The sequence below is a fragment of the Bemisia tabaci genome, chromosome 2 (assembly GCF_918797505.1).
Source record: "Bemisia tabaci chromosome 2, PGI_BMITA_v3".
In the NCBI taxonomy this organism is placed as follows: Eukaryota; Metazoa; Arthropoda; class Insecta; order Hemiptera; family Aleyrodidae; genus Bemisia; species Bemisia tabaci.
This window is the reverse complement of record NC_092794.1, coordinates 76,642,271-76,664,114: the sequence shown is the minus strand read 5'-3', so window position 1 is coordinate 76,664,114 and position 21,844 is coordinate 76,642,271. Positions and strand designations below refer to the sequence as shown.

At 37.8% G+C, this 21,844-nt stretch overlaps 1 protein-coding gene across 1 annotated transcript in view; it reads right to left on the bottom strand.

The window, feature by feature from the left end:
* FASN3 (Fatty acid synthase 3) overlaps positions 1-21,844 on the bottom strand; it is a 253,540-nt gene that overhangs the window by 61,923 nt on the left and 169,773 nt on the right. Inside the window, exon 28 of the mRNA XM_072296313.1 lies at positions 14,030-14,210. Within this exon, the coding sequence (XP_072152414.1) occupies positions 14,030-14,210 (181 nt within the window). The remainder of the gene's footprint in view (positions 1-14,029; positions 14,211-21,844) is intronic.

Here is a 21,844-nt window from a genome sequence, read left to right as displayed (position 1 = left end):
AAAATCCGATCTAATTTTTACAGTTTTTCTGTTGAATTAATGTTGCCGCGGGCTTCTGACTGTGTCCACACATAGTTTCTGTTCAGCATATCGATACATAAGTATTTACACACGTAGAATCTAATTTTCACGTCGGGGAGTCGACATATTTTGATTTTTTCGATTTTATACGGAAAATTGATGGTTTTTCGGGATTGAAATTATTATTGTTTCATGAAAAATAAATGCACCCAAAATGACTATAGCATATTGATTTTTACACATCTGCACTCACGAAATTGGTTGGTAAATTCAACGAGTGGGTGCATCGACCTGGTATATCAAGTTTCTGCAATTTTTTACGGCAAATCAGTAGATTTTCGGGATGTAGATTGCTTACTTTCAATTCATGAATGAATAAAGCAACGACATGGTTGAACTTCTTTGCATGGAAAGACGTTTAAAATAACAAAATCAAGACGTATTTAATGCAATTGCATTTATATCGAGTCAATTTCTTTCCAATAATATAACGGGATTTTTACTACCGGTGATTTGGGTATTTTAGCCCCAAAATACCTTTAAATCGACTTTATCTTCTAGGAGTTCGACAGAATTTTTCCTTTCTTCGCTTAAATTATTCCGTAGCACTTTTCTTCAAGAATCTGATAAGATTTTGCTTGAGGCAGATCAAAAAACTTAAATTCGATCGAATAGCTTTCTACTTTCACAATACACGGTCTCGTCAAGGTGCGTCTTTGACCTCGCAGTGTTGGATCGTGAATTCTCTTGTTGTGCTGTTTGCCTATTTTGAAATCTCTGTAAATGAAAACTAAAGGGGTTGATATGTGCGAGTTAATGACGCGCCTTATCAACACATTGTGTTGGAGTTCACTGCTTGTTTGTTTCTTCTTTTAAAGTCTTTGAATTTTGCACAGATACCATGATGTCAGTCCTTCGTTCAAACGCATTTCGCTGATATAAGCCGATTCGATGTATCATAGGAAGGCACGCCAACCTTATTCTCGATATATCTTTCAGTTCCCCAATCTCGAAATCTTGACCGGGTATAGTTCCCGCTATTTACATGTTATTTTTAGTTTTTACTCAGCACATGGCCACAATAGCTTTTTGGTTCACCTCCTTCTAGAAAAAACACACTTTTTCTAGAAACGGCTACCCCCTACCTTCAAAAATAATAAGTACCCCTCAGGGTTACGACTGAAAGGTACGAGGGTCGTCCAGAAAGTAAGTTTACCTGTTCAATATCTCATAAACTAAGGTAGAAAAAGTAAAGGAGGAGTAACGTTTTGGGCCTTTTCCGGCCCCACCTGGATTTTGCTAAATGTTTCATATTTTCAAAGTACTAGTCTTAGGTAGACTCTGTGCCAAATATTAGACCGAACGGAGCCCATGCAAGGACGCAGCAGCGCCTCAAACCCAAAATCCTGGAATCGAAAAACAATTATTTTCGTCGACTTTTTCGACTGTTATCACTCTTCCAGCACATGATTATTATGTATTTTTTTGCGTAATTTTCGTTTCTGGCCTTTTTAAAGGCCTCCGATAAATTTTAAGGGGCCTTATGGCCCATTTTTAGCGATTTTTTCCATTTAACACATTTAAAACTCAATTTAATCCAAAAACTGTGTATATTTTTGAAAAGTACGTAAAGAAATGAATAAAAAATGTTCAGTAAAATTTTTTCCTATGTTGCCAAATTTCCGAGAAAATTGGTCCCAAAGTGTCAAAAACGGCAAAAAATCGATAAATCGCCGCGTCTAAGGTTCAAGAAAGTGGAGTACATTTTTCATACTGTACCAGATAACAGCTCTTATCCATCCATACAACATACTAAAATATCATAGTTGTACCTGGATTCCCACGATGTGAAAATTGACCGAGATGTCGATTTTAGCGGCCTTTTTATACTTGAAGGCAGCTCTTTTGAATGTTCTTCGACCTTAGTCACCCTCTATGGGTGTGTACTATATGTATTTTTCTACGTACTTTTCATATCTGGCCATAAAAATTGCTTCCTGTGAATTTTAAAAGGCCCAACGGTCCATTGTTGCCAATTTTCACCAATTTTTAGGGGTTTTTTCAAGTTTACGTGTGAGAAACTTAATTTAATCTAGCAACCGTGTACAATTTCGGAAAGAACGTAAAAAATACATAAAAATGTGATTTTTACCTTTTCCCTACGTTGCCAAATTTTCGAGAAAAATCGTCCGGAAGCGCCAAAAATGCCAAAAATTGGATTAATCATCACGTCGGAGGTTCCAAGAAGTGAATTTCAAGTTTTCTTTCACTACAAATAACGTATCGAAAATGGAAAATTGCAATGCATCTCAAGGAACATGTAATCGTCACCTTCCCGGCAAAGTATCACAAGCGCCATTTTTACCGAAATTGAGTTATGAATAGTTCCGAAATAACGAGATGCATTTACATACGAAAATAATCAATTTTTTTACAACAAATATGTAGAAATATGAATAAAAGTCGATTAAAGTTGATGTACTTTCGTATCACAAGCGCCATTTGGGAGAAAAGTATCACAAGCGCCAAGTTCGGCAACCGCCTACCTTTCTGATTGTTTTACAATTTTTGTCACGGCAGTCTTCGGAATGACTTGAAACTAAATTATTTTCGCATGTAATTACATCTCGTTATTTCGAATATAATATTTTTTTTAGACTAAATATAAATAAATATTTAAAATACTCCATTGAAGTTGACGAACTTCCGTATCACAAGCGCCATGCAAGAGAAAAGTATCACAAGCGCCAAGTTGGGAATAATCGCTCATCTTTGAGATTGATTTTCGATATTAGTATCAACAACTTTTGGAATAACTTGGAGCGATTCGTCACTTTTCGGCCGAAGTATCACAAGCGCTATTTTTATTAAAGTTGATTTATGGGTAGTTTTGAATTAATAAGATGCATTTACACCCTGCTAAAAATGTTCCATGTGGATTCACGTGGAAATGACCCGATTTCCATGTGATTTCATGGAAATCGTCTGACTTCCATGTCCTTCGACATGGAAATCATAACGTTTCCATGAAACTCACATGGAAACCAAGTCATTTCCATCAAGCCGTCATGGAAATGAAAACATTTCCTTGTGAGCTCGACATGGAAATCATAACGTTTCCATGCAACTCACACGGAAACCAAGTCATTTCCATCAAGTCTTCATGGAAATGAAAATATTTCCTTGTGAGCTCGACATGGAACTCATAACACTTCCATGCAACTCACACGGAAACCAAGTCATTTCCATCAAGCCTTCATGGAATTAAAAATCCCCTTCTCAGTTCGGCATGGAAATAAAAATTGCGGATTTAAACATGAATTTCGCGGCTTTAAAATCTTTCAATTTTTGGGCAATTCTAAACTGGACATACGCTCCGACATGCGCAACATGCGAAAATTACACATCGGAGCGTGAGTGTCGCGTTTGAAGCATAACTACGATGTTGAAGGCGCTCCGCAAGGTGCGCGCCAAGGAATTATACTCGGTATACGGTTCAAACCAGAGATGCAAGATTTTATATGTAACTTCATAAAATGAAATTTCGTGAATTCCAATCATTTTTGAAAACTTCTGTGCTATGGGCTCATTATGACATGAAAAGGAAAAATCTTAAGTTTTGGAAGGGGGGGGGGAGATGAAGGGAAAAAGGAAAAAACCGAAAGAAGAGCTATACGATCATTGTTGCGGGTTGCATTAGCAGTCAAATTTTTTCTTCTCAGGCGTATGTTTAGAAAGGAGGTGAAGAAGATCCCCATATCAGGGTGATCGAAAAAAGTCTCAATTTTGGTCATCACTTAAGTACTTTTTCATCAGAAGGTAGTGTTTAGCATGTTATGTTTTTATCTTCAGTTATTAAATCTTCTAAATTTTTTTGTAAAGAATTTGAAAAGAATTGCTGGAACCAATTTTTTTTAATGATATGATTTCGATCTCAGCCCCTGAAAATCAAGTACCTGAAATTTTATGAAGCTCAATAATTAAAGAAATGTGCCAAAATGTATGATGGATAAAAGCTTAGTGTGTACTTACATCTACACTCAAGTGAAAGCAATAATAAGCACAATAATTTTAAAAAGTACATGGTGTACTCAAAGCTCCTTGATGAAAATTAGGGCCACCCTTTCAGACATACTTTGTGGGCAGGCCATCTATGACGGCCATGGGAACTTGTTTGACGGGTATATGTCAGTATGTAATTGATATCAGCGCATAGACCTTCTTGGACTTGTAGGATTTTCTATATCATAGCAGCGTAGTTTTTCAAAGTTCGCATGTTAGCAGTTCTAAACACACATGTATCTTCCACTAGGCATGTGTAAAGAGAATCTTTCAGCTAAATATGCATCATGCAAAGTAATAATGGATGACATCTGTCATGCAGACATACTCAATAAAATAGAAAATGAACAAACAACACTCACCAACTTGTTCAAATCTGTAATCCACTGGGTCAGAAAAATCCACTTGAAGACAATAAATCCAAATTTCCGATTAGAACTGGTGCAGGTACGAAGGAACTTTTGAAAACACGATGAGTGCATTGTAAAAATATCTAAAGCACTCTTTAACGTAAGAGAAAAATTAGCACCATGATTTAATAGCTGATCAATACAGAACACCACTCTCAGAAAAGCACTGACACAACACGATTCTTCAGTTTAGTTTTAGAGGAGAAAGCATTTTTCAAAAGATGCGACATCATAGATCCACAGCTTAAATAATTTCACAATTTACTCCGATTATTGATGATATTAAGGTAGCCATCGATTCTCTACCCGACGTTCCTTCCACACATGACAGGAAACATCTACAGGCATAGAGCAAATGGCACTAAGCAGCAATGTACATCTGATAAGGCAAGCTCCTGGAAGTGTCGATCTGCAAAAATACAAAGCGGGAGACAGATCATCAAATTGATCTACCTATCGTTAATGGCCGTCCTTGGAGACAGACAATAAACTACGTAACAATATATCAACCACCTTTTGATAACAAAACGAATTTAAAATGAGAGCAAGACCCTTCCTTATGGAGGGAGGGCCAAGAAACATTTAAAAACGGAACATTTTACTACTTACAGGTCTGAGCCACTGAATAAAATACATTCCACCAGTCAATAAAATTTTAAATTTTGAATGTTGATGGATAACCTGATTGCCAGTATACATCGAGTTGAAACATCTGATACTTAGAGCGGTTCATTTTTGTATAAGCTCTTGAGGTATTTTAAAATTATACGACTTTTAGGTACATGCACAAACTGATGATTTGACTGTGGGTACCTTGAAGGGATAAAATTAGGGCAACATCCGCAGCACTGCAAATGTGCGATTGGTAAAATGTCTAAGGATGATGCGTTTTTAGTTCTCGCTAATGCATTAGCCACCCAATTCATGAGTGAGGCAGAGGATAAGCAGTGTGGATGCCTTGCTTTAAGTCAGTATTAAATTGACGGGTGAATGAGCTCTCGTACCTCAGTAGGTAACAGTCGGCAAGCTATTTGGGCGCTCAATTTATAACTTGAATATTTGGAATCGATAAATGCCATCAGGCTGAATTGAAGTAAGGAAAGGTGTGAAAGTGAAAAATTATTCATTAAATTACTTACTTGAACTACTTGAAGTGATGTGAGAGATAAATATAACCTAACTTTTGTGAAGAAGATGTTCCTAGTTCCTGGAATAATCGTTCCTTGCCGATACTTCCAGGGTTGTATTTATTATCAAAATAATTATCAGGCAAATGTTTTCAAAAGGATTAAAATACAAAAACTGGCTCTCTTAAATCAATATAGCGGCTGATTTTCACTCATTTTCATACGCAACCTCGATAAAAAGGCAAAAGGCGGAACCGCGGAATGGTCCCTCGTCCAACTGTTCGATGTCCAAGTCGGACTCGGAACTCCGGAGTCCGGACCATTGTTCAATTCAATCCACCCAGCCAGCCAAGCCATGCCATGCCGTTAATTTGAAAATGAAAACTTAATTTGATCTACTTTTCATGATTCTTAACGAAGAATCGATTGTATTATCGGCGTCTACTTGACTATACTCAGTTTCATCGAACACAGGTAAATTATCTCTCTTTCACCTCTTGACGACGGACACACCTAAGTATGAGCCTGTCACCTTGTACTTACATTACACATTATTTGTCATGTCAAGCTATACTGATCAAGTAACTCGAGTTTAATTTTCTTTGCCGATTTACGATTCAGTCGATATTTTCTAACGAGCGAGGTAATCGTGAATTCTATTCTCTTGGTTTGCGAATGCATTTACTACCATGTGCTATTCCTAACCGTGGTTACGAAGTTGATCGAAGAGTCTACGTCTAATAAATCTATCCACTCCTTCCGTGGGAAGGGAGATAATCTTTCATCCATTTAGCATTGAAGGGAAAGACCAGAATCAAGATGGTGGATCTTCTGTTGCACTCTCTAAGTGCAAATCTTATTATCCGCGGACTTTATCACAAGTCGAAACTTCCCAACTCTTGCAGGCGAGTGCTATAGATAGTCTGTTGAAACATCCTCATACTGCCTGCATTTTCCTTGTGTCTTCAAAAGAATCAAGGACAATTAAAGTTTTGTTGCACCCATTTCCTCTCTTGTACTACATTTGACCGGTGTCTAATTTTAAAGTACCTATCTGAAACTACTTACGAAAGCTTCTATAAGAATGAACCGCTCTACGTATCAGATGTTTCAACTCAATGTATACTGGCAATCAGGTTATCCATCAACATTCAAAATTTAAAATTTTATTGACTGGTGGAATGTATTTTATTCAGTGGCTCAGACCTGTAAGTAGTAAAATGTTCCGTTTTTAAATGTTTCTTGGCCCTCCCTCCATAAGGAAGGGTCTTGCTCTCATTTTAAATTCGTTTTGTTATCAAAAGGTGGTTGATATATTGTTACGTAGTTTATTGTCTGTCTCCAAGGACGGCCATTAACGATAGGTAGATCAATTTGATGATCTGTCTCCCGCTTTGTATTTTTGCAGATCGACACTTCCAGGAGCTTGCCTTATCAGATGTACATTGCTGCTTAGTGCCATTTGCTCTATGCCTGTAGATGTTTCCTGTCATGTGTGGAAGGAACGTCGGGTAGAGAATCGATGGCTACCTTAATATCATCAATAATCGGAGTAAATTGTGAAATTATTTAAGCTGTGGATCTATGATGTCGCATCTTTTGAAAAATGCTTTCTCCTCTAAAACTAAACTGAAGAATCGTGTTGTGTCAGTGCTTTTCTGAGAGTGGTGTTCTGTATTGATCAGCTATTAAATCATGGTGCTAATTTTTCTCTTACGTTAAAGAGTGCTTTAGATATTTTTACAATGCACTCATCGTGTTTTCAAAAGTTCCTTCGTACCTGCACCAGTTCTAATCGGAAATTTGGATTTATTGTCTTCAAGTGGATTTTTCTGACCCAGTGGATTACAGATTTGAACAAGTTGGTGAGTGTTGTTTGTTCATTTTCTATTTTACTGAGCATGTCTGCATGGTCCAAATATCATGTGCTCCCATTGGGACGCTTGTCTCCTTTGTCTTGATTCTAAGATTTATTTAATTTCCATGAGCAATTTGGATGGTACTGAAACCATCTTGTGATCATTTTTATGCAAATGGTTTTGTTTCCATGAAAAATTGTCACGGAAATGATTTCGTTTCCATGACAAATTTTCACGGAAATGATTTCGTTTCCATGAAAAATTTTCATGGAAATAAGCCACATGGAAATCAGCCACACGGAAATCAGCCACATGGAAATATTTCCTGTTCCATTTTTCCGTGTCATTTTTTCATGGAAATCAACTTCATGGAAATCATCCACACGGAACATTTTTAGCAGGGCATACGAAAATAATATTTTTTTTTAGATTAAAAATGAAGAAATATGGAAAAAACTCCGTTAAATTTGATGGGCTTTCGTATCACAAGCGCCAATAGATTCTCAGAGTGCCCCGAGAAGCCGATATCACAAGCGCCAATTTTCAAAGAAAAACCCGTTTTTTTAAAGAAATTTTTATTAAAATTCGAAGCAGGGAGGTGTGCTGGATCTATATTTCAAGTTTCAAGCCAAACATCCGTCTTTTACGGTCGCAATTCAGTTTTTTGTGTCTCTTGAAAAGTTGGCAAAGTGGCGCTTGTGATACTTTGCCGGGAAGGTGACGTAATGGCGCAGATGAACGTGACAAAACGGGCCCTCAAGGTGCTTTTACTTTATCCTTCACTCCAGTTCACCTCTTTATTCCTGTAACCTCGATATAATCCTTGGTTCTCAAGATGCTTGCTACAGGCCAAATATACCGAACAACAGAAAATGCGTGGAGAAAGTGTCCGACGATCCACATGAATGTCATAATTCACTTCCTGGAACCTCCGACGTGATGATTAATCCAATTTTTGGCATTTTTGGCGCTTCAGGACGATTTTTCTCGAAAATTTGGCAACGTAGGGAAAAGGTACAAATCACATTCCTATGTATTTTTTTACGTTCTTTCCGAAATTGTACACGGTTTCTAGATTAAATTAAGTTTCACACACGTAAACTTGAAAAAACCCCTAAAAATTGGTGAAAATTGGCAACAATGGACCGTTGGGCCTTTTAAAATTCACAGGAAGCAATTTTTATGGCCAGATATGAAAAGTACGTAGAAAAATACATATAGTACACACCCATAGAGGGTGACTAAGGTCGAAAAACATTCAAAAGAGCTACCTTCAAGTATAAAAAGGCCGCTAAAATCGACATCTCGGTCAATTTTCACATCGTGGGAATCCAGGTACAACTATGATATTTTAGTATGTTGTATGGATGGATAAGAGCTGTTATCTGGTACAGTATGAAAAATGTACTCCACTTTCTTGAACCTTAGACGCGGCGATTTATCGATTTTTTGCAGTTTTTGACACTTTGGGACCAATTTTCTCGGAAATTTGGCAACATAGGAAAAAATTTTACTGAACATTTTTTATTCATTTCTTTACGTACTTTTCAAAAATATACACAGTTTTTGGATTAAATTGAGTTTTGAATGTGTTAAATGGAAAAAAACCCTAAAAATGGGCCAAAATTGGCAACAATGGACCGTTGGGCCTTTTAAAATTCACAGGAAGCAATTTTTATGGCCAGATATGAAAAGTACGTAGAAAAATACATAAGAATCATGTGCTGGAAGAGTGATAACAGTCGAAAAAGTCGACGAAAATAATTGTTTTTCGATTCCAGGATTTTGGGTTTGAGGCGCTGCTGCGCCCTTGCATGGGCTCCGATCGGTCTAATATTTGGCACAGAGTCTACCTAAGACTAGTACTTTGAAAATATGAAACATTTAGCAAAATCCAGGTGGGGCCGGAAAAGGCCCAAAACGTTACTCCTCCTTTGTAAAAAGCGTTGAAAAGCCACTACACCCAGCTGTTTCACGCGCTGTAGATTTTTATTAATACAATCCTAGAAAAGTGGATTGTTTTGAACCCACCTCCTCTTTGCACGGGTCCAAAATGTCACGGAGCTTCATTCGCAAGGGGGCCGCTGTGTGTATCGCTTATGGCAAAAAAGTGCATGGCTTGGAGGTGGCTGAAATACATGTAGGTAAAGCATAAGTAAAGACTTTTCCCAAGTGGGAAATAGCAGGATTGATAGTGTTTACTTTGATTATAGGTGGCTTTCGACTGCCGTACATGGAAATGTTGAGCTACATTTGGTCAACTCATCGTGGAGTTGTAACCCTGAATTTGGTTTCGGTGTCGGAATTGAGCTCTATTATTCGTTCTTTTGCCAAGGAAGGTGGCCATAGCTGCTCGAATTCAGGTTTATTTATGGTAAAAAAGTTGTAAAAGCTGCAGATTTCCCCAAATCATGCATCTTTGACGACATTTCTTCGAGAACGGGCAGGATAATTTGAATGCTTATGAAGGACTCAGTTAGCTAGTGAGAATTAACGTTGACAATTTTGTAAGCTTTTGCTCGGCTGCAGCTGATTTAGAGGTAAACACGGCTAACTCTGCTGTTTTCCACCTAGGAAAAGTCTTTACTTATGTTTTACATGTATTTCAACCACCTCCAAGCCACTTTTTTGCCATAAACGATAGACACAGCGGCCCCCTTGCGAATGAAGCTCCGTGACATTTTGGACCCGTGCAAAGAGGAGGTGGGTTCAGAAAAACCAGCTTTTCTAGAGTTCTATTGAACCAAATTTAAAAATGTATGAAATAAGTCTCTCAACAGACCTGCTTGAAAGGATCAGCAGAGAATTTCAAACATCTCCCCGCGTATGAAACATTTAGTTGAGCATTATGTCCAAGATTGACGGCAAAACAGCTCTGCAATTATGTATGCTGCGTCTTCCTTTAAAATTTTAGGCTCACACTTCGGAACAGCCGTACCTAATATTATTTTGTTTGATTCTAAAATTTACGAAACCCATCACACAGACAGCCTTAAATATACCTAGCTCAGATGTGGCCACAATGCATAATAGACCAATTTTAAGCCAGAGTAAAAGCCTCGGAAACAAGCAATCATAGAGTACAATAGAGTCGCAAAGTACTGGAGCGCCGATGAAGCCAATCCATTAACAGGCGTTTCCGAGCCGCGTGTGCTCCGAAAATTGTGAACCATTTGTGAACCCAACGGCATTTTGTAACACGGCGGCTTATGGAGAAATCAAGAATTGCTTGTGTTTTTTAGGTATTTTATAATTCAATCAGCATTAATTTTTGCAAATTTTGCTATTTAAAGGTAGTCAAAGCCATAATGAATCCATTGATGTATATTACTCCTGGATAATATTCATATTGGGATTTAATTTCTGACTTATACCAAGTGTGAACCAACCGGCATTTCTTATCACGGCGGCTTACGGGAAAAGCAACGACTGCCTGTGTTTTTTCGACATTTTTTAATTCCATTGATATTAATTTGTGCAAATTTTGCTATAATTAGATAGTCAAAGCCATAATGAATCCATTGATGTATGTTACTCCGGGATAATATTCATATAGGAATTTAATTTCTGACTTATACAAAGTGTGAACCAACCGGCGTTTTTTAACACGGTGGCTTATGGAGAAATCAACGACTGCTTGTGTTTTTTCGACTTTTTTTAATTCCATCGATATTAATTTGTGCAAATTTTGCTTGAAATAGATATTCTAAGCCATAATGAATCCATTAATGTATGTTACTCCTAGATAATATTCATATATGGGCTCAATTTCAGACTCATTACCGGCCTACTTAGCTGCACGGAAAAAAAGTTCTGTCACTTTAATCGTCGCGACTGCTAAAGGAACAGCCTTTGGCTGTTAAAAAACGGCACAGCATCCTGGTTGTTAAAATAACATTACCTTTGTCTGTTATTATAACAGGCGCTTTGCAGTCACATTGTCAGTAAATGAATGTAACAACGACAGCAAAATCTGCTCAACCTACATCAAATAGTCTGTTACACTGGCAGCGCAGCTGCTGGCGTAAACGCCGGTTCCCCATCAGATTGACGTTCACGCTGCCTTCGATTTAACAGCGGCCGCTGCTGTCGAAATAGCATAGTCGCTGTTCTCATGACAGCCAGTTCGTTCTTGAATTTAAATCCACACTGCTGTCGATGTAGCAGCGCTGCTGCTCATGTAAAAGCAAATTCGCTCTTGGATTCTCATTCACACTGCTGTTAATGTAGCAGATACAATGCCACGCAACTGTAAAAAAATCATGGTCATACTTACATGCTTATGTAAATAGCTGATAACTGCTTAACTGGTTTCAAGTAAATGATACAAAAACCGTAGATAATATTTCGGTCAAAGTAACATTTACAGACTAAATCAGTTTCACAATGAGTTAATTTCATAAAAATTTTAAACAGTTTAAATGCACAAAAACACTTCACAAAGTATTTATCTTTGCAGTTCTCGGTGGGGCAGAATTGATCATGGCCTAGGGGTCGTCAACAAATTATGTGAGGCACGTTTTAAACCCTTCCTCTCCATCCGTTATTTTCTTTTTTTCAAATAACCCAACTTATCACTCGCATCCTGGTCAGATACCGCACATACACTGTATTACACATTGAAACACTTTACGTCATTAAGACAATGTCACGTTGGCATCATCAATAAAAACAACGTAAGAACCAAACAGCAGATCGTGCTTGTGAGTTAAAAACACCAAAAATGTATTATAAAGGGTTTCAAAAGATTCTACCAAGATTAAGATTTGCTAAATTATCACTTCATTTCATTTCAAAACAGCCGGAATTTCTTTGAACAAAAGAAAAGGAAAAAATCACACAATGGAGTTGGGTCGGAAAGTATAGAGGACAGGGCTGATGGTATAATCTACAGGAAACGAAATCAAAAGAGCGCCTGCATATAAACATGGAAGGCACGCTAAAAATAATAATTGGATGCACTGGACGCAAACCTAATTGAGTTGAGAGTGAGTGTAATGTCAATGGTGAAGTTGAAACCAAAAAACACAAATATACGGCAGCAGAAATTCTGAGTTGAACGGATTCATGATGATGCCTCAAAAAATAGCGTCTGCCCGCAACTGATTACAGTGTGCCCAAATTTGCTTATATCGTAAGTTACTTTCCTATGGAGCTACTAATTTTGCAGATCGCGCACTGAGTATCAAAACTAATCACTTTCTTCGCCAAAATTCACTCGCAAACACAATTTGAGCACGATTTCGAAACGCAAGCGCAAGACTTCTCTGACTCAAAACCACTGACTGTTGAGCAAACGCAATCCCTTTAAACAGTGACATGGCCGCCTCAACGAAACAGACTCGGAATCATAGAATATTAATATGTTAATATACTATGCTGGATATGCGCGAACAATGTCGAAGGAGGAAACAGCCGAACGCCAGGCCCGGGCGGTTGGAATTCTGAGAATTTCCCTGACCGGGCCCTTTGTTAGGTCGGCGCGCAACCCTCGAGAAGGAGGGTGGACAGTGGCGGGTAGGGTAGGAGAGGTTTTCTGCGTCACCGCTCGCAGCGGGGCGATCGACAACTGTATATACAACTGCGCATGCGCGCTGCGCCGATCGCGCGGGACTGGCTGGGATGGAATGCTCCGTGCAACGGTCAGCATTTTACCGTCAACTCGCTGTTAAATGAGAGGCTGCTATTTCGACACCCTCGCTGTTGCTTTAGCAGATTATTTCTGCGAATTTAACGGCCTTCAAAACATTAGACCAACACCTAGCACGAGTGTAAATTTAAAATCCAAACGAATGTCAAAATGACGTGTGTACTGTAAAATCAAAAGTCAATGACAGTCATTCCAAGAGCTTCAGGAACCGTTGATTTAATGAACCGCACTGATGTTAACTCAGCAGTCGTGTGATGATGGAATAACATACTGAATGTTATTTCAAAAGCATCAATAAGATGTTGAGATAACAGATTTGTACACTTTTGTTTCAACATACTTAAAATGTTCAATTAACAGTCACGACAACTAAAAGAACAGAGAAACGTCAAACAAATTTAACATTCAATGCGACTGTTAAAATGACAGGTCTTTTTTTTCCGTGTGATTCAATGTGTGTGGACCTAGCCGACGAACGGAGCCGAGTCGGGAGTGGGGAGGTGGGGAGCGCCGAGCGCGAGTCTCTGCGTATGCGTCATCGCTAGTCGCCGCACACTAGTATCCGAAGAACTGGACAAAACAGCCTCCAAAAGTGACTTCATCGACGATCCAGTACTTTGCGACTCTATTGTACTCTATGCAAGCAATGTTCTCGCCCAAAAAATGGCTGTTACAGATGTTTTTCAATGTAGCTGTCGAGCTGGGTGAGGATATTTTAGTACCTTCGATTGCATCAGTTTTCGACTTAATCTTGGTTTTAATTCAAGCGGTAAGTTGGTATTGTAACCTAAGTGCTGTAATATGACATAGGTGTGCCTTGAATGTAGGCTGCAGTTTGTAAATAAATTATTGAGGTAATGCGTATGTAGTGTGAAAATAATATGAAATTGAAAGAGATACCTGAACGCTTGCTCAATTTCGTCCTTCTCAAAAACAGTTCGGACTAGTGGTTTAATTGCACCACATTTAATACCTTCAGTGACTGCTGAATGCAGTTTCTCTTTCCACTCTTCAGGTGCTGAGAATAGACTGTCCAACATTACGCCATGGAAACTTGTCTCTTTCAGGAACATCTCCATACCTGTACATAGAAAGTTTAAATGGTATAAGAACCGACTTCCTTTCCCTGCTAAAAATGAACATGTTGGTAACAAGTTGGTCTGGCCCAACATGGTAGCAACATGGTGAATGGAACCTGTTATCATACATGATATCGACATTTTATCACCATGATATCAACATGTTATCACCACTATATTAACATGTTACCAATATGATATTACACACCGAAAAAAAAAATTCCATAATGCCAAAATGCTTAAATTTAGGCGCGCTGCACGTTCTTAGGCTTGCTTTTCATCGCAGTCACCACAGAAGTAATGCTGATGGAACCTGACACTCAATGTTCACCAGCAATAAGCCGCGCTGCGCCCGAGTTCCCAAGCGGTCACCCATCGAAGTACTAACTACGCCCGACGTTGCTGAACTTCGGTGATCGCCCGAGTGTCGCTGCCACTCCGCCGCGGACGCTCACGTGGGAACATTGACTAATATAGCACTAATAAACGTCCCCAGATCTGGTTCAATGATTAGAAGCAATGATATTCTTGCAATTTTGTACATCATTCAGTTTCACAATGAAGGATACGAAAATAATAAAAAGTAGATCAAGTTTTTGAAAGAGAGGAGTACGAACAACACACGAAAAAAAAATAAAATAAGACATGGACGGACAAATAGTTATTAAAAATGAAAATATTAAAAACAAAATAAGATAAATAAATACCTAATATAAATTAATGAAAAATGAATGATATCATTAATAATGCATTAAAATATATTATAATTTATTATATTATACTAGAGGGCTCCGCCCCCTGGCCGCTCCGCGGCCCAACCCCCTCGTAGATTCTGTCAATTCATGATGAAAATATCACACAATTTTTTTTAATTCCCATTATTCTTGTAATTTTTATTAATACTGCTGAAGTTCTGTTAGATACTTATTCATTCAGAACATCATCATCAATTTAGCTACAAACTTACTTCAATTAAGTTTGGAATTTATAGATAAGGTGAATAATCTGTTTGAAACGGTTTATATGGGATAAAACATGATGGATGGAAAGTAAACATGATGGCCTTTTTTGTGTGTACGTCCGTGTCATTCCGCATTCTCATTGGTCTTTCATTAACCAATCAGAAAACGTCATTGAAAATCCCCGGGAAATTTAAAGGTATTCTTCCGTAAATCATTCGATATTAATGATAGGTAGACACGGATAAAAATGGGATGTATTTCTTCTAATTAACCAGGATAAAATGGAGGAATATTACCTATACAGGATAGTCCTGGAAAAACGGGATGTACTTCTATTAATAAACTGGGATGAAGGGAAGGATATCGATCTTCGTGTATAGCTCTTCGATATATCGTTTGATTTAAAGGAGTATTGATTGGGATAAAAGGTGATTTCTTCTCATTAACCAGTATAAAAGGTAGTAATATTACCTATACAGGTTAGTCTTGGAAATAATGGGATGTACCTTTATTAATAAACCGGGATGAAGGGAAGGATATCGATCTTCGTGTATCGCTCTTCGATATATCGTTTGTTCTAAAGCAGTATTGACTGGGATAAACGGGATTTCTTCATAATAACCGGGATAAAAGGGAGGAATTTTACCTATACAGGATAGTCATGGATAAAACGGGATGTAACTATGTCGAGAAACCGGGATAACAGGAAGGATATCGATCTTCGATACATCGTTTGTTCTAAAGCAGTATTGACTGGGATAAAACGGGATTTCTTCATAGTGACCGGGATAATATGCAGTAATTTTACCTATACAGGATAGTCATGAATAAAACGGGATGTAACTATGTCGAGAAACCGGGATAACAGGAAGGATATCGATCTTCGATACATCGTTTGTTCTAAAGCAGTTTTGACTGGGATAAAACGGGATTTCTTCATAATAACCGGGATAAAAGGGAGGAATTTTACCTATACAGGATAGTGATGGATAAAACGGGATGTAACAATGTTAAGAAACCGGGTTAACAGGTCGGGCTTCTCCGATTTTATCCCGGTCGTGATTTAGGGATTTTATCGTCCAAAAATGGGAAAATTGGGGAGAGGAACGGGCAGCCTCGCCGTATTGTGATTATCGATACATGCGATTATCAGTTTGATGTGTTTTTTGTGTTTGTTGTGTGTTTAGTGTCACAAAAAACACATCAAATGCATCATGAAACACAGCAAACACATCCAACACATCATGAAACACAATCAAACACATCAAACACATCAAACACATCATGAAACACAGCAAGCACATCATGAAACACATAAAACACATCAAACACAACAAACACATCATGAAACACAATCAAACACATCAAACACAGCAAACACATCATGAAAAACAGCAAACACATCAAACACATCATGAAACACAATCAAACAAATCAAACACATCAAACTGACAATCGCATGTATCGATAATCGCAATGACAATTTTACCTAAACAGGATAGTCATGGATAATCCCGTTGTATCCCAGTCAATACTGCTTTGGAAGAAACGATGTATCGAAGATCGATACACAAAGATCGATATCCTTCCTGTTATCCCGGTTTCTTTATGTAGGTACATCCCGTTTGTTCCAAGACTATCCTTTAGAGGTAATATTCCTACCTTTTATACTGGTTAATGAGAAGAAATCACCTTTTACACCAGTCAATACTCCTTTAAATGAAACGATATATCGAATATCGATAAAACATATCAAACACATCAAACTGATAATCGCATGTATCCATAATCGCAACACGGCGATGCTGCGGTTGCTTAGCAACCGGGGACCCGTTCCTCTCCTCAATTTTCCCATTTTTGGACGATAAAATCCCTAAATCACGACCGGGATAAAATCGGAGTAGCCCGACCTGTTATCCCGGTTTCTTAACATTGTTACATCCCGTTTTATCCATGACTAGCCTGTATAGGTAAAATTCCTCCCTTTTATCCCGGTTATTATGAAGAAATCCCGTTTTATCCCAGTCAAAACTGCTTTAGAACAAACGATGTATCGAAGATCGATATCCTTCCTGTTATCCCGGTTTCTCGACATAGTTACATCCCGTTTTATTCATGACTATCCTGTATAGGTAAAATTATTGCATATTATCCCTGTCACTATGAAGAAATCCCGTTTTATCCCAGTCAATACTGCTTTAGAACAAACGATGTATCGAAGATCGATATCCTTCCTGTTATCCCGGTTTCTCGACATAGTTACATCCCGTTTTATCCATGACTATCCTGTATAGGTAAAATTCCTCCCTTTTATCCCGGTTATTATGAAGAAATCCCGTTTATCCCAGTCAATACTGCTTTAGAACAAACGATATATCGAAGAGCGATACACGAAGATCGATATCCTTCCCTTCATCCCAGTTTATTAATAGAAGTACATCCCGTTTTTCCAGGACTATCCTGTACAGGTAATATTCCTCCATTTTATCCTGGTTAATTAGAAGAAATACATCCTATTTTTATCCGTGTCTACCTATCATTAATATCGAATGATTTACGGAAGAATACCTTTAAATTTCCCGGGGATTTTCAATGACGTTTTCTGATTGGTTAATGAAAGACCAATGAGAATGCGAAATGACACGGACGTACACACAAAAAAGGCCTTATTTTTTTTTACTATAGTAAGATAAGATATAATATTAATCATATTATGATTTATCGTATTAATATTCATTTAATAATATAAATTCGTAATATTATTTAATAATTTTTATAATGACTTCCTGGTCCCATCTTAATTGAGCAACATTCTTTTAAATTTAAGCCGCAGATATAAATGAAATTTTATTCAATGCACAAATGAATTTCGAAAGTAAAATAGATAAAAAAAAGTCTAAAGGAAAATTTACTCACAGAAAAAATATCAACATGGATTTCAAAAATTAAAAAGGCCACAAAGGCAAGAATAAGATACTCGTCTTTGAACATATCTATGGATCAACACATACAATAATAAGACGCCAACCGAACGTTTCCGACTTCCTCCGAATATATACTGAAAGTTTTGAGGGAATAACCGAATGATCGATTTCCGTGACCTTAAAAAGTTCGGTAAAACCTTACCGAACTCGGTTGGTCGTGTGTCCCAAACGCCGTAATGGCGTTTAGTTCAAAAAACCCGATACCTAGGTTTGCGCCACCGAACAACCGTGCACCGAAGGGTTCGGTAAAAATCACCGAACTTTTTTTTTAGTGCAATGATATCAGTGTGTTCCCATGATGGGACCAACAGATAAAAAACTTTACATCGACTCTTTATCATGATGGTAAGAAAGTCCAAATTGATATCATCATGTTACCATATTTGTGCAATGTTGTTAACGACAATTTTGGCGCGTATACGTAGTATACCGCCTTTGCGATCGTTTCGACCCCCCACTCGATACAATAACCGAGTCCCTTAGTTCCTTACCGAAAAGTGACTACCGCGAACTTCTGAGATTTTCCACAGCGTGTAAAAAGTTTATTTATCCGTCAATAATTATGATTTAAAGTTGTTTCTCATTCTGGGGCTTTCTAGTTTATGTGCAGTGAATACCAAGAGTCTACGTTACTTGGTTTTTTTCAAAACAACCTAAGAATGCGCCGCGCTGATTTAAAATATGCATATATAAGCAGAAGCAAGCGAACTGATTCGAGGATGGCTGACCAGTTCGGCACTCCTCGAATGAGAATTGCACTGCTCCGTTTTGTTCAAAACGTTGCTTTGACAGATCTCCACACCCCTGTTATGCTTTTCAAAATTTTGTACCACTGCTCTGATAGCCAGAGCCAGCCACGGTAGCTGTAAGTGCAATCCGTGATGAGCCTCGAGACTCATTAGACCATTTGCTAAACGTGGCTCACACAGGAATCCACTTAGCTCTCTCCTCCCCACGCTCCTGATCACTGCGTCAGCGTCTCGACGGACAATGGCTAATGAGGGTCGCCAAGCGCGGCTGGGATCCTCAGCCCCTCGCCCAATTACTTACGGTTGATTAACCATTTCACCGTCACGCTAGGATTCATCCAATTTTCAAAAAAAATTGTTTCGCGTGTATTTAGCAATTTTTTCCTTACTCTCCGTTAAAACACGAATAAAAAGAGGCCTCATTCATAAAAATCGGCCGAATAGAAGAGAAGTTACAGTATTCAGAATCCGAGGAAATCAACGAAACCTCGATTTCTCCATACAAAAAATAAAATGAAGGGGAAAAAATATATATATAAATTACAATTAAATATAATTGACCTCAGAATTTTTCGGGATTGAAATTACTTACATATTATTGTTTTATGAAAATAAATGCACCCAAAGTGACTATAGCATATTGACTTTTACATATGTGCACTCACAAAATTGATTGTTAAATTCAACGAGTGGGTACATCGACCTGGTATATCAAGTTTCTGCGATATTTTACGGCAAATCGGTAGATTTTCAGGATGTAGATTTCTTACTTTCGATTCATGAATGAATGGCAATGGACATGGTTGAACTCCTTTGCGTGGAAAAACGTTTAAAATAACAAAATCAAGACATATTTAATGCAATTGCATTTATATCGAGTCAATTTCTTTTCAATAATATAACGGGATTTATACTACCCAAGTAGCATTTTGCAACGAAAAAATTGCAATTTCATTGAAATAAAATTTCCAGATGATTTCAACTTTCTTGCAAGAAAATTGCAATTATTTTACAACATCTGACCCCCTCATTGTAAAAAAGTTGCAATTTTTTTTTTGCAAAGAAATTTCAATATTGACGACCTTTAAATTTCAACCCCTAAATTTTCCGGGGAAATTATAATAATTCGAACCCATGCTTACCTAATGTCCTACGACGTTTAGCAGCATAAGATACCGGACGCCCTTGAGTGGGCTAGAACCCGACCCGCGAATGTCATAGCGGTGCACTCTTCCACTGAGCTACAGGGAGCTGATGATGAGCTGGGTCGAAATCACGCCTGTTAAGGCTGTTATCGCATGCATTGCGTCAGTGCGTGGCTCAACATTCATCATAGATTTGATTAACGCCGTTTTTCTCAGGCTTCTTTCTTTTGCCTATTATTTATTTTTTTTCGTGTTATTTATTTTTTTCATATTTGTTTTGTCTGATTTTTTTTTTCGATATCACGTAATAGGTACTCACACTAAATTTACACCGGTGTAAATTACACCACATACTAACTTGAGAACTTAAAAATATTTTTAAAATATTTTCAAAACTTTCTTAAGGAATATTTTTAACATGCATGTTTACAGGCAATATTTTTGAATTATTTTAAAAATATTTTTTGTAAACATTTTCAAAATATTCCTTTAAAATGTTTTAAAAAAATTTTGAAAATATTTTAATTACAATATTGCCATGAAAATATTTTGATAAAGGTGACAATATTTTCAAAATATGTTGGGCTATATGGGTTAGGTGAGACATTTAAGTCGAAAAAACTTTAAAACAACTAGAGAATTGGATGCCAGGCACATGGCGTGAATTTGTTACAACATGATTGCACCGAAATTGCAGTCTTTATAGTGCCTTGAAAAAGAAGGTTAGGCAACAAGCATAATCTACATTTCTTGCAAACTTATTGCAATAAAATTGCAACTTTTTAAGCGCCTTCAAATGAACGTATAGGCAACAAGCAAAAATTGCAATCAACTCACAATCCATTGCAATGAAATTGCAATCCATGCTACTTGGGTACCGATGATTTGGGTATTTTAGCCCCAAAATACCTTAAAATCGACTCTATCATCCAGGAGTTCGACAGAATTTTTCCTTTCTTCGCTTAAATTATTCCGTATCAATTTTCTTCAAGAATCTGATAAGATTTTGATTGAGCAGGTAGATCAAAAAACTTAAATTCGTTCGAATAGCTTTCTAGATTCACAGTACACGGTCTCGTCAAGGTGCGTCGTTGACCTTGCAGTGTTGGATCGTGAATTCTCTTGTTGTGCTGCTTGTCTATTTTGAAATCTCTGTAAATAAAAACTAAAGGAGTTGATATGTACGAGTTAATGACGCGCCTTATCAACACATTGTGTTTAAGTTCACTGCTTGTTTTTATCATGTTTATATCATATTGGGACTTGCCATATTGCTAGCATGCTGGTATCATGTTGGTCTTTTACCCCAAGTTGATGTCACGTTGATACCATGTTGACATCATCTTGATACCAACATGGTCTCAACATGTTACCAACATGTTTATTTTTAGCAGGGTTCTTCTCTAACTCCATCGCCAAAATCGTTAAGTAACTGAGTACCAATAATGTCCCTCTTAACTAGGTAGAGGTCTTGATAACTGCCGTCCTTCGGTTAAATTTTGATGAAATACTTCCTCAAATTCATTCTTGATCATAGAAGTCTCCTTCTGATTGATTAAATTCATGAGTGATTTATTAGAATTTTGGGTTTAAGGTGATACAGCGGGTGTTAAGAACATTGATTGTGCGGACGGATTGGCCCAAACTTGACGATATCTGAATTAATGATCATTTTCGGCTTTAGTAGATACTAGGGGGCCCTGCCCCCTGACCGCTACGCGGCCCAACCCCCGGGAGGGCGCCTCGCGCCCTCAGGCCCCCTTCGCGGGCCTTATACAAATATGTATAGGCAAAAA